Here is a 14,806-nt window from a genome sequence, read left to right as displayed (position 1 = left end):
CGTGTGTAAGTTGGTGCTGGCAAGCCGGTTTTTCCTATGTATCTAGAAAACTTGCAGTGGTTTAAGAGGTCATTGTACCTTTTCAAGGCAGCTAGTGATGGTCAATAAATGTCATTGTCAGCTACACCCGGATGCTGAGTTTAAAAAATATACACATGAATCTCACTCACTCACACACACACACACACACACACACACACACACACACACACACAATATCCTGTGCATTTTTATTCTAAATACTATATATCACATTGCATATATCTATGTCAAGCATTGGAAATGTACGTCAGGCTTTAGACATGCATATTTTATATCCTACTTCATTAAGTATTGCTCACCTAAACACTGTACGTATACCTCAGGTATTGAGTACATACAGTATCTGATCACTTAATGCACATGTTCCAGTAATGATCTTACATCATGTTAAATATTAGTACGTTATACTCCATATGAGCAAATTGACAATGTCTTTCCTGATTTTTAACAGCTGGGATGATACAGTCGGCAAACTACTAATTATTTTCATTCCACTGCCTCTGAATTAATTCCACCATGAAACTTGAAAGTGGGATATTGTTGAATTGTAGGCTTTCATCATCACTGGGGGCAATGTTTGGCTGACTGCTTTTGTAGTCATTCGGGATTTTCTCATTGCAGGGGAAATCATCTAAAATCAATTGCTGAAGTAAAGACCACAAAGTTGTAATAATTACAAAAAGCTGTCCAATTTATTTATTTACATAAATAATATCGTGCCTGGGATAAATTCCCAAGTCATGCTTGAGTTTTTTTTGGTCTTCAAACTTAGCATGCCTATATTTAAAATATAGACATCTTGAATATTTAAAACTTTCTCTGGCTAATAAGAGTATTGCATCCAAAGACGAAGACAGTGTGGAAATCTGTGCAACTTAGTGGTAAATCAGCAGTGTGCCTGCAGTTTCTAACTCCAGGAACATTGCACAGCCAGCTGGCTTCAAGATGTAACTGCAATATTAAGGATTGTTTACTGTAAACTAATCCTATTCTTGGGGAAATAATATATTTAATAGTGCAATTGCAGTTACTGAAATAGGCTGGACCATGACCAACTTCATCCAGTAATTGTTTCTCACAGTCTGCTCAGACTTTATATAAACTCCCAGTTGTTATTTATTGATACCCGCCTCTGTTCAAATGTTTGAATTAAGTAATTTTCCCATGCTTGAAGTCTTGAGTACTGTACTATATGGTCGCTTGTAAAAACAAATATCATCTTCCCACCCCATTTTCTCAGAGTTGTGCCTCCCAGGTGGCTTGACATTGCAGCCTTCTTCACTAATCACATTACAGCTTGAATTATTGCAACTTCTTTAGCACGGCTTGTAATTTTTTATTTTGAGATGTCTTCATGCCCCTTAGAGTTTAGTGTCTAAAACTTCCCTCCTAATTAGCTTTGCCTTTTAACTCAGCTAGGACCTGTGGGAATGTTTACACTTATCCACAACAAGCAATGTTGTCTTTGACAGTGTGGTAGTATGAGTAACCTAACTGTCAGGGTAATAGTTAATTCTTTCAGTGACAACAGCAACAAATTTCATTGATTAGAATTGCTCGCACTTGCTGTTGTTTGATTCTGCTTGGTTATTATTTTCCTTGCAGTTTAACACTTAATTTTCTGCTTGTATTTTAAGAAGCTCGTAGGTGTATCTAATAGCTTAATGTGCCAGTAGTAGTTATACAAAGTATAATTCTGGAAAGCTCTGGGAATGTCTTTGTTCTGCATCATTTGAGTAAGTGCTTTCTCATTGATTAACTCTTAACTACAAATTTGAATGGAATTTTCCTATCTTTATACTGTAGTATAAAATAGCTGACCACAAAGTAATGTCATCCTAATTTTAATTACTTTTCTTAGCTTTTGCTCTCTCTTTCTTCAACTAGTAGATCTCTATCAATGCCTATTTCAATTTTTCTGTGTTCTGTCAATGTTTAATAAAATGATCATGAGGCAACAAGTTCTATGCCCTTTTCCTGACTTGTAAAAGAACCTTGGATTAAAACCTCAGAATCCAACAAGACATAGATCGAATGGACAGCCAAATACATCTTTCCAGAGCAAAATATGAAGGGCATAATTATGAGGTAATTGGAAGAAAATACAGGAGGTATGCCAGAGGCAAGTTGTTTACTCAGAGACTGGAGGGTGCATGGAAAGCCCTTCCAGGATTGGTGGTGGGGGTAGATACATTAGGGACATTTAAGAAACTCTTAGGCACATGGATGATAGAAAAATGGAGGGCTATGTCATGGTAAAGGGTCGAAACACTCTGCAAAGGTTGGGAACCACCTGATGACATCTGCTCCTGGCTGAAGGCTACGGTTACCTTATAAGGTAACTGGAGATTGCACCCTAACAGGTGTATGTAACAAGTAGGAGGGAAGGATTAGATTGATCTTAAAGAAGATTAAAAGATTAGCACTTGTCAACAGGCTATTTGACTGCAAAGGCCATCAACCACCAAAACTGTAGATTATCTATCATTTTGGCATTGGTGAGAGTAACACACGCACACAATGGTGGAGGAACTCAGGACGTCAGACAGCATCTGTGAAAATTATTAAAGAGTTGATGTTTCAAGCCAAGACCCTTCATCTGAACTGGAAAGGAAGGGGGAAGAAGCCAGAATAAAAAAAGTGGGGGTAGGGAAGGAGGACAAGCTTGAAGTCAGGTGGGTGGGAAAGGTAAAGGGTTGGATAAGAAGGAATCTAATAGGAGAGGAGAGTGGGCCTGAGGAGAAAGGGAAGGAAGAGGATCACCAGGGTGAGGTGATAGGTAGGTGAGGAGAAGAGTGAAGAGGCTAGAGTTGGGAATAGAAGAGGAGGAAAAGAAAAGGAGGGAAAAGGAATTACTGGACAGAGAAATTGATGTACATGTCATCACGTTGGAGGCTAGCTGGATGGAAAATTGCTCATCCACTCTGAGAGTGGCCCCATCGTGGTAGAAGAGGAGGTTATGGACCAACATGTCGGAACAGGAATGGGGATAGAAAATGAAAATGATAGGCCACTGGGAAATTCCACTTTTGGTGAATGGAGTGGAGATGCTCAACAGAGTAGTCCCCCAATTTACATCAAGTCTCACCAATGTAGATGAGGCTGTGTTGGGAGCACCAGATGCAATAGCCTGCCCTAACACCTGCAAGGACTGTTCGAGACCCTGAATGGAGGTGAGGGAGTGACAAATAGATGAGTGAACCACAGAGGGAGTCATCCTTGTGAAAAGCACAGAGTAGGGGGGAAGTAAAGATGTGTGTGGTGGTAGGATCCTTTTTAAGATGGCGGATGTTGTGAAGAATGATGTGTTGGATGTGGAGGCTCATGGGGTGGTAGGTGAGGACAAGAGGAACCCTATCCCTCTTAAGATGATGGGTAGAAGGAGTGAGCACAGATGTCTGGGAAATGGAGAAGATGTGGATGAATAGGAGGAGCATTAATGGTGGAGGAAGTGAAATTCTGTTCTTTGAAGAAGGCGCACTTCTCTGATGCCCTAGAAAGGAAAGCCTCATCCTGGGAACAAATATGGTGGAGACGAGGAAACTGAGAAAAGGGAATAGTAATTTTTACAGGAGCATGTTGGTGACTTAAGCTCACTTAATTCCTATGGTTCACTTTGGATTAATGTAGCCATTTTCTCAGTAGAGAAGCAAACAATTCACTACAAGCAGTGATTGATCTTTTGACCATATTGAGTGATCTGAAATGACTATTGATTTTTTTTCTCTTTTAAAAAAGTGGAAAGAGGTCAAGCAGGACCCCCGGGCACACCCGAGTCATCACAACTTCCATCCAAAACAGCTAAATTTCGACCCGCCACCGGAACAAGCCGTGGTGTTCTTAGGGAAGTAGGTTATGCGGGTCCACCGGGATCAGCAGATACATCAGATAACGATGACTCACACAGAAAGGAGCGACAAAGTACACCGCCCCCTTATGGAGAAAATGGAGTGACCAGTAAGTAAACTCTTTATAACATCATTGACATTGCGTATTTACTATGGAACAGAAGGAATCCATTTCTAGTTACCAAGCTTTTTGTGTTTTTGTTCCACTAGTAACTTTCAAAGCACTCAGTGCTTTTTAATGTCTAACCCCATGGTCACCATTCAGTTAAATATTGCCGTCCACAGAGTCTCAGAGCCAGATTTAACCTATTGAATTTTACTGAGTAATGTTACTGCATTTTGAGTGATCATTGGAAGGTCACAGGGTCATATAGTGTAATACAACATGAGGACAGGCCCCTTGGCCCGGCTCATCTATGCTGACCATGATGCCCATCATGCTCGTCCTACTTGCCTGCATTTGACCCATAATTCAAGTCTGTCCTTATTTTTTACCAGTTTTATTTTATCCAGCAGGTTGCTTTAGCTGAATCATGATTTAAACATGATAACTTTGTTGTCCTGTGAATTTAATTCATTTAAATATAAGTATTGTTCAGTTGCCGGCTGGTGGCTTAGTGGCATCAGCGCCGGTCTTCAGAGTGAATGCTCCCGAGATTGAATCCAGCCGACTCCCTTGCACTCTTTCCATCTGTGCTGGGTTGAGTGTCGAGCTAGCAACTCGGCCTCGTAAAAGTAAGAAAGCCTGCTAAAAAACAAAAGCCGTCATGACGGCGTCCCAATGACTCCACTCGGAGTTAAGGGCTTTCTCCTTCTTCTTCTTTATTGTTCAGTTATTGTCGGTTGGTGTTGTAGTGGCATACGCACCAGATTTCAAGGTGAGTGGAATGGGGTTCGAGTCCAGCTAGCCCCTTCCACGCTTCCCATCCATGCTGGGTTGAGCATTGAGCGAGCAACTCAGCTTCACACAAAAAAAAAGCAGACAAATGCGAAGGAAACAGCAAGGTTCCCAAGGCACGGAGAGGAACAACAACTACATTGTTCAATTTTAGCATTTGTAGTGTACATTGTGGAAGGTTTACCTACGTTACATTAATAGGAAATGAAAAAAAAGATTTTTAAAGAAAGATATTATGCTTTTTTCAATCTTATTGAACTGTGATTGGACAGAAGACATTTCTTATCCATAACAATACTGTAAGATAGCTACCTTGACTTTGAATAGGATTCAGGACTGAACTCATGATCCATTCCAAAAAGGTAAAATCTAGGCTGATTTTCGATGCAGAATTGAGGGAAAGTTGCTTTGCTAAAGGTTAAAAACAAAAAGCTAGCTCCATTTGACATCCTGAATGGTGGTTACAGTGGGACGATAGTGCAGTGGTTAGCACAATACTTTACAGTACTAGTGATCCAGGTTCAGTTCCTGCCATTGTCTGTTAGGAAGTTGTACGTTCTCTCCATGTGGGTTTCCCTCAGAAGCTCCTGTTTCCTTCTGAAGTCCAAAGAAGTACCACTTGGTAGATTAATTGGTCATTGTAAATTGTCCTGTGATTAGGCCAAGATTAAATTGGGGGTTGCTAGGCGCTGCGACTCAAAAGGCCGGAAGAGCCTATTCTGTGTTGTATCTCAATAAATAAATAAATATTCCACAGATCTTTTGAGAAAGAATCTTTGTATGAGTGGCTGAATGTAGTTGGTAATTTACTTGTATGCTACAGTTTTTGTGAAACTTAGGTTTTAATTGGGCTGCCATGATTCCTGATAATGAGGCACTTCATTGAGAACTGCTTTGGTGCAGTTGGGGACTTGCCAATGGCACTAATAAATACACCTCATTCTTCTCTTTCAAGTTCCTCCACCTTTTCGCCAAACTGTTCATTCACTGCAAGAGCTCCATCTGTTGGAGTTCTGTACATAAGTTCATAGCTTTAGTAACTACATAAAAGTATGTTGATACAGTTTTAAGTCGATATCAGGAAGCTAGCACTACACTTGTTTAAAAAGAAAAAAATTACTAATGTGAATGAAATTAATCAAAACCAATTTTGTAGGCCACCTTTTATTGAACAATGCATGGTGGTAGCAATGAACCTGTATTTGTCAATATCTAAAGTAGCGAAATACTTTGCTAATGTAATAGAATTAAACAATAGTTTGCGGGGAAGAAGGAAAGTCTAAGTTCAATATTTCAAATTATGAGGGAGCAATTCACCACAAGAGACTAAACTAAGCTAATACCACAAACCATCAGTGGGAAGTATTCAAAAGTACTGAACAACCATTCCTGTAGAGCTACTGTATATCATTGTAATTAAAAATTATGGGTCACAAGAAAAGGATATAATTATATCAAAGTAAATAAATACACAAATGCAAAGGACAATAGAGATCTCATGAAATGAGAGATGTATAAAGTGGTAAGGAGATGAAAATGGAATGCAAGAAGAATAATGTAAGGTATGTCAAGAACAAAGAGAGAGGAAATGTGACAAACATTCACACTTTTAATTTGAATTCACAGGCATTCTAAGCATCTATCTTGTATTGGTCTCCACGAGTGAGATGCGAGGAAAATCAAAAATAAATCAAAAGAAGATACTAACTTGAGTAAATAATAGAAAATATAGATAGAGGTACTAAGAATAAAGATGGTTGGTTTTTAGTTGAGTGCATTAAGAGAAATATGTGGTGAAATTATTTGTATTTGGGCACGATCTTTAGAAACGTGTGGCTCGGAGCTATTCCCTTGGATTAGAAACCTGTCGGTGTCATTCTATTATACAAGAAATGTGAAGTAAATTGCTTTAGGCTGATTAGTCAGAAATCAGTTGTGGGAAATTCACTAGAATCTGTCATTAGGGACAAAATGACAGAGCAGTAGAGAAATGTGAGCTGATTAACAGCCGGAATGAATTCATAACATTTCAGCTGTGCCCAATTTTTTTTGAAATGCTTATGAATGTAGTAGAAAATGGTGGTCATGGATTTCTGGTAGGCATTCATTGAAAGGTCTAAATCGATACATGACCAAAATGTGAACACATGATACCAGAGGCATTTATTGATAGTGAGGGAATCCACTTTTGTTTATTGTTATCGTATGCTAAAGAGTATAAATATAATAAAAAGTTAGCTTTTGGCAACAGCTGCAGTACGGTGAATTGCAAGACTAGAACAAACATAAGTTAGCATAAATCATACATACAAGTATACAAAATAAACATAACATTAGCACGGGATTGGGTAAAAGAAGAAAAAAATTAGTTACAAGGTGGAGGTATTGGAAGCTTATTCAACTTTGTAATGCTTATACACCATCATGGAAGAAAGGAGGTCAAACCAGACTGACTAATCTGGTTTGTCAGCTCCAACCTGGCTCCGAAACAAACTATGACAGTACCAAAAACGTTGCTGCAGAAACATCAAGGACCTTGGAAGAGGAGCTTCTCACTGATCACCTGGCACCTCCCAGTAAACACAGGGACTGCAGAATATCTACTGAAATACGTTGACGCCCACTAAAGTTAGCAAATAAAGAATCGCTACCAGAAAGTGCTGAAATCAGTTCAAAAAGAATATCTAGGGGTTACGGGAGCTGGTTCAATCATCAGTATTATTCTTGGTCTAGTAATGGCTTCATATTTCAAGGGGAGAATTACAGCCACCTGAAGACAGTGGTGTGTAAAATAAAACTTCCTGACCTAAAGAATGAAAGGGGAGTGAAGGAATGCAGGGTTCCAACCAGCACATGCTGCATCTAAGTTTACAGGTCACAGATGAACCAGCTCACTATCCATAGGATTGGAGTGAAGCAAGTCATCCTGAAGCCTAGGGGATTGGCTTAAAAGTTATCATTTCACAGTGTTTGTATGTGACTTAGATGAAGCACCAGGAAGCTAGATATCCAATGGTACCAAGTTATTGGCACAGGAAGACTGGACTGAAGCATATCACAGTGATTTTGATAGGTCAGATGAGTTAGCAGTACCTGGTGGGTGGAGCTCAATGTGGAACTGTTCTGTTTGGGTCCAAAAGGCAGAAAGCAGAGACCATTTTCTAAATGGGGTAGAGTTGTGAACTGGGGTTGAGAGAAATTAGGGGTCCAAATACAGAAATGACTAAATCCTTTTTAAAAAAAAAAGTCCAAAACAAAAACAAGTGTTCCATCAGCTCTTTGATGGACCAGAGTGGAAGTTATACCTGTAGAGTGCTCTGGCTGAAAACCATTATATTCCTTTCTGGAGGCAATACTCGGGAAATTTGTTCAATTTTAATGGTCATTCAACCATACAGGAATACAGCCGAACAAAACAGTGTTACTCTGGAGCCAAGGTGCAAAATGCAGTACCAACAGTCATACACAGCACAAGGCACATATATCACATATAAGATATCAATAAAATACAGTAGCACAAAAAAAATATAGCCCAGGACCCTGAGTCCATGAATGTTGCAGCAGGCAGCAGTCGAACACTTAGATGCTACACCACACTGCACCCAGCACTCCGGTGGAGCGCATCGATTTCTCGTCTCTCGTTTCTCCTAAACAGCTGTAAACAGACAACAGCACGCCCCGACACCTTGTCCCTGCTATGACCATGGTTACACAGGTCCCTTGCCTTTTGCCAATAACTCAGTGAATTGGACTAGAGCATTCCACATTAACAAGGTCCAACAAGAAAAGCGATTAAGATAATCACTTGCTTTTAGACTGCACACCACCATTGTGCATCGACGCAGGCAGCAGCACGAGCCACAACAAGTCCAGCTCCTTCAGTTCCTCTGCTAACGAGCAACTCACTGATGGAGTAGACATGCAAAACTTTGAGTTCTTAATATCCAGCAGGGTCTTCTGATCATAAAAATAGATTTTCAAAAGACAATTACACCTTTGATCAACCCCATAGAAGCTGCCACAACCAATTGCACTGCATTCTTACCAGAAATAACATCAGCAGAGTTATGAAAACATAGAAACATAGAAACATAGAAAGGTTAAATTATGAGACTAGATTGCAGAGACTTTTTATATTTTCTTGATTATAGAAGATTATGGGGTGATCTATTTGAGATAATTGGAGGATATACCGAGAGAGATAATTTCCTCTTGTGGTTGATTCCAAACCAGGGCACTATCTTAAAATTATATCGGAGTCATGTAGTGAAAATCACAGAAAGCACTTCAGAGAAAAGGTAGTAAAATGAAGAAAGAAACACTCCCAAATCAGTATCTCACCAGTTAAGCAATATTCCACCATTGTCTTTTTTCTACCAAAGTTGATGACCTCACTTATTTCTATAATATATTGAAAATCTAGTCAAGAAGAAAAGAGAAACTTACGAAAGGTTCAAAAAACTAAGTAATGATAGAGATCTAGAAGATTATAAGGCTAGCAGGAAGGAGCTTAAGAATGAAATTAGGAGAGCCAGAAGAGGCTATGAGAAGGCCTTGGCGAGCAGGATTAAGAAAAACCCCAAGGCATTCTACAAGTATGTGAAGAGCAAGAGGATAAGACGTGAGAGAATAGGACTTATCAAGTGTGAGAGTGGAAAAGTGTGTATGGAACTGGAAGAGATAGCAGAGGTACTTAATGAATACTTTGCTTCAGTATTCACTACGGAAAAGGATCTTGGTGATTGTAGAGATGACTTACAGAAGACAGAAAAGCTTGAGCATGTAGATATTAAGAAAGGGAATGTGCTGGAGCTTTTGGAAAGCATGAAATTGCATATGTCACCAGGACTGGACGAGATGTACCCCAGGCGAGGTGTGGGAGGAGATTGCTTAGCCTCTGGCGATGATCTTTGCATCATCAATGGGGATGGGAGGGGTTCCAGAGGTTTGGGGGGGGTTTGCAGATGTTGTTCCCTTATTCAAGGAAGGGAGTAGAGATAACCCAGGAAATTATAGACCAGTGAGTCTTACTTCAATGGTTGGTAAGTTGATGGAAAAGATCCTGAGAGGCCATTTGGAGAGGGATAATATGATTAGGAATAGTCAGCATGGCTTGTCAAAGGCAGGTCGTGCCTTACGAACCCGATTGAGTTTTTTGAGGATGTAACTAAACACATTGATGAAGGTAGAGCAGTAGATGTAGTGTATATGGATTTCAGCAAGGCATTTGATAAGGTACTCCATGCAAGGATTATTGAGAAAGTAAGGAGGCATGGGATCCAAGGGGACATTGCTTTGTGGATCCAGAATTGACTTGCCCACAGAAGGCAAAGAGTGGTTGTAGATGGGTCATATTCTGCATGGAGTTCGGTGACCAGTGGTGTGCCTCAGGGATCTGTTCTGGGACCCCCTACTCTTCGTGATTTTTATAAATGACCAGGATGAAGAAGTGGAGGGATGGGTTAGTAAATTTTCTGATGACACAAAGTTTGGGGGTATTGTGGATAGTATGGAGGGCTGTCAGAGGTTATAGCGGGACATTGATAGTATGCAAAACTGGGCAGCGAAGTGGCAGATGGAATTCAACCCAGATAGGTGTGAGGTGGTTCATTTTGGTAGGTCAAATATGATGGCAGAATATAGTATTAACGGTAAGACTCTTGGTAGTGTGGAGGATCAGAGGGATCTTGGGGTCCGAGTCCATACGACACTCAAAGCTGCTCTGTAGGTTGATTGTGTGGTTAAGAAGGCACCATACGGTGCATTGGCCTTCAACAACCGTGGGATTGAGTTTAAGGGCAGTGAGGTAATGTTATCCTGGTCAGATCCCAATTGGAGCACTGTGCTCAGTTCTGGTCACCTCACTACAGGAAGGATGTGGAAACCATAGAAAGGGTGTAGAGGAGATTTACAAGGATGTTGCCTGGATTGGGGAGAATGCCTTACGAGAATAGGTTGAGTGAATTCAGCCTTTTCTCCTTGGAGCGACGGAGGATGAGAGATGACCTGATGGAGGTGTATAAGATGATGAGAGGCATTGATCGTGTGGATAGTCAGACTCGTTTTCCCAGGGCTGAAATGGCTAACACGAGAGGGCACAGTTTTACGGTGCTTGGAAGAAGGTAGAGAGGAGATGTCAGGGGTAATTTTTTTACGCAGAGAGTAGTGAGTGCTTGGAATGGGCTGCCATTGACAGTGGTGGAGGCGGATATGATAAGGACTTTTAAGAGACTCCTGGATAGGTACATGGAGCTTAGAAAAATAGAGGGCTATGGGTAACCCTAGGTAAGTTCTAAAGTAAGTACATGTTCGGCACAGCATTGTGAGCTGAAGGGCCTGTATTGTGCTGAGAGTTTTCGATGTTTCTATTATATTCTGTCTGAAATGTCCTTGCCAAATGATTTTGCCTGCCTATATTCTCCAAGCCTTTCTACAACCTGTTCACTCTCCCTATTGACACCTGGCACTGTATCTATTGCTAACTGTTAAATCTATGTCATCTGCCGCATGTTGCCAGACAAAACTGGGACTGAAAAGAAATGCAAAAAATTCAGTTTATTAACGAAGACATTAGAAGATGTTGCAGAGTAAACATAACTTGCTGTAATTGGAGTAACATTGAACAATTAGGGGCAGGAGTAGCCCAAGCCTATTGAATCTTTATTATTCTCCATCTATGATGAGAATGCCCTTGATTTTAGATAAGGAGAGGCTTGCTGAAATTCCCTCAGTTTGTAAGTTTATTTCCTTGCCTATGAGATGGAAGGAGTGTTCTGCAAAATTTTGGAAAAAATTATAAGGCTGTAAAAGGGCTATGCATGAATATTGTATGTTCTTTTTGTATACCAGGCTTGGTTTGTATCTGCTAGTGTTCAGAGGAATGAAGGGGGACTCCTCGGAAGTCTTGATAGGATGGGTGTGAAGAGTATCCCTCTTGTGGGAGACCCTTGAAATGAGAGTCTTTGTTTAAACATGATTGGTTTAAGATAGAAATGTGATGAATTTTTTTCATGGAGGATCTTGGGAACTTGAAGAGCAATAGAAGAAGAATCATAGATATTTCTGCTGCAAGTGGGTGAATGGTTACTGTGCATGGATAGGTACACGAAGTTGAGATTACATTCAGAGCAGCCGTTATTTCATTGAATGGTGGAGATACTGGCCTACTGCTGATTTTAACTTACAATGCAAAGTAGTCTTAACAGACACCAACTCTTTTCATAATTGGAAATATTTCTTTCTTTTGTAAACTCTTTCCATTTCTACTGAAATGCTTGCCTTATAATAATCCCACAAGAAATTCATGTGTTAGAGGTAGACCATTCAGCCTTTTGACCCTGTTCAGCTACTTTACAGGATCATAGCTAATCATCAGCCTCGCACCATTATTTTCATAGAAGGTTCAAATAGCTATTGCATCTCTCATGCTCTGTCTTTTCTCTTGTACTTCTTCATTTTCCCCCTCTCCTCTCCTTCCCCCTCCCCAATAAAGGAGTTTTTGGTATTGTTCGTGCATAAGTAATCAGACTGAGTTAAACTGCTGCACAATCCTGTAAGGTGTTGAATTGTCTCTGGTTTCTCTTAGTATTTTCTGCATTTATTGTCTTGAATTTGTTGGTGTTTTATTATGTATTTTTGATAATATTTTTGTGCCAACCACCTCTTCCTGTATTGCCACAAGGAATCCCTCTATTTCTGGGAAGAGGTCTTCAACTCTGAACTATTATTATTATTAGTGTTGTATTTTATTTTATTCTGAACTCAAGCTGGTGAAGCCTGTGCATAGTCAAGCACACTTACTTCTCAACTGCTAGGAAGTTTTGGACTATTCTAGTGGTGTTCAGTATTATGGCTTTCTGGAGATTTATGTAGGTATTGCTGTGAGGCCCTATTTGTTCAAAGCTATTGTGTAGTGCCTTTGGGATGATACCAGTTGTAGATATTACTTTTGGAACTGGACATACCCTGCTCATGTTCCAAAGTCTTTCAATTTCTTCCTTTAATTCTGCATATTTCTGGTGTTTTTCACTTATTGATTTCTGTACGTTATATGTGTTTGGAATGGCTATATCTATGAAGTAAGTTGTTCTTGTTTATGCTGTGATATAATATCTGGATGGTTATTATGGATTGTCCTATCTCGAATGTAATTTGTAGGACTCTGACTCTAAAGCTGGATCAGGCCTGTATTTACAGTAAGGTACAGTGTCTTTTATGAGTTTGAGTTGGTTTCTGTTTCTTCCTGGCTTTTTCGCATTTATCGTCTTGAATTTGTTGGGCTTTTATTACATATAGTTTGAGTACTTTTTGGCATAAGGAATCTGTTTCTAAGAAGAGTCTCCAACTCTGAGCCAGTCTCACAGCACTTCCTTATCAACATCTGTCCTGCTGAGATCGTGGGGGTGTCTTCCATGGAGGGTCATGCTCTTCTATTTGTTAACTTTTTCTTCAATAGTGATAATGTCTTCATTTTTCCGAGTTGTGCTTTCATGTAAGTTTAAGTTTACTACTGTGTACTTCTTATCAGAATTGCATATGTTCAATTGGAATGCTGAATCCTCTTTGTAAGTTTTCCAGATCAGTTTCAGACCAAGATATTATGCCAAATTATTATTATTTATCATCTCTGTAAGCGGAAGGGGTACTACACCTGCCTATTCACCTCCTCTCTCACTTTCATTCAGGGCCCCAAACAGTCCTTCCTGGTTAGGCAACACTTCACTTGCAAATCTGTTGGGGTTGTCTACTGGTCCTGCTACGGCCTCCTCTACATTAATGAAATCCAACTTAGATTAGAAATCTGCTATGTCAGCAGCTTCGCTCCATCTGTAAACAGGATTTCCTGGAGGCCAACTATTTGAATTCCAATCCCCAGTCCCATTCTGACATGTTAGTCCAAGGCCTCCTCTACCGTCATGATGAGGCCACTCTCAGATTGGAAGAGCAAGACCTCATATTCTGCCTGATAACCTCTCCAACCTGATGGCTTGAGCAGTTTCAGCTTCCTGGGATACATAATGATGCAATTACAAAGAAAGCATGACAACAGCTATGTTTTATCAGGCATTTGAGAAGACTTGGTATGACACCAAAAACTTTTGCAAATATCTACAGATGCACTGTGAAGAGCATTCTAAGTGGTTGCATCACCGTCTGGTATGGAGGGGCCACTGCACAGGACCAGAAAAAGCTGCAGGAAGTTGTGAAGCTAGCCAGCTCCATCATGGGCACTAGCCTCCCCAGCATCCAGAACACCTGCAAAAGGTGATGCTTCAAAAAGGTGGCATCCATCATTAAAGACTCCATTACCCAGGACATGCCCTCATCCCTGGTGGTAGCAGTTAGAAGAGGTACAAGAGCCTGCAGATACACTCTCAATACTTTAGGAACAGCTTCTTCCCCTCTGCCATCAGATTCTGAATGGGCAATGAGCCCATGTACATTACTTCGATTTTCTTTTTGCTCGTTTTTTGCACTACTTTTTTAATTTTAAAAATACATTTTCTTATTGTAATTTAGTGTTTTTGTATATTGCAATGTCTTGAATTTCACAGCATATGCCTGTGATATTAAACCCGGTTCTGATGTTGCATGATTTCATCCTGTTTAAAAACTGGTATTTTGATACAATTGACCAGATTATGGGAGAACAAACACAAAGATCTGAAGCAAAAAAGCAGATGGCTGAATGTCAAGCTGCATTCATGGAGGCAATGGGATAGTCACTATTTCGGGTCAAGACTGTTTCTAGTCTCTGATTTAAGGTCCTGACTTGAAATGTTGACTATCTCCGTGGGACACTGCCTGACTCACTGAGTTCCTCCAACAACTTGTTTTTTTTTACAAGGGAAAGGAAGTCCACTATCCTTACCCACCAAAAAACTAAGGAACAGAAGTAGAGGTAGGCTATTCAGCTGCACATACTGGCTCTGCCATTCAGTAGGATGGAGGCTTATCTTTTACCTCAATGTCTTGCATTGTCCCATATTCAATGACTCTCTTAATATCTAAGACTATT

At 40.1% G+C, this 14,806-nt stretch overlaps 1 protein-coding gene across 2 annotated transcripts in view; it reads left to right on the top strand.

Annotated features, from left to right (window-relative positions):
* emilin2b (elastin microfibril interfacer 2b) overlaps nt 1-14,806 on the top strand; it is an 88,424-nt gene that overhangs the window by 68,297 nt on the left and 5,321 nt on the right. For both annotated transcript variants that reach the window (XM_063062458.1, XM_063062449.1), the window contains exon 5: nt 3,781-3,999. In XM_063062458.1, coding sequence (XP_062918528.1) covers nt 3,781-3,999 — 219 coding nt within the window. The remainder of the gene's footprint in view (nt 1-3,780; nt 4,000-14,806) is intronic.

The sequence above is a fragment of the Mobula hypostoma genome, chromosome 1 (assembly GCF_963921235.1).
Source record: "Mobula hypostoma chromosome 1, sMobHyp1.1, whole genome shotgun sequence".
NCBI lineage: Eukaryota > Metazoa > Chordata > Chondrichthyes > Myliobatiformes > Myliobatidae > Mobula > Mobula hypostoma.
Note: the sequence above shows the minus strand (reverse complement) of the source record. Positions and strands in the feature narration are given on the sequence as shown.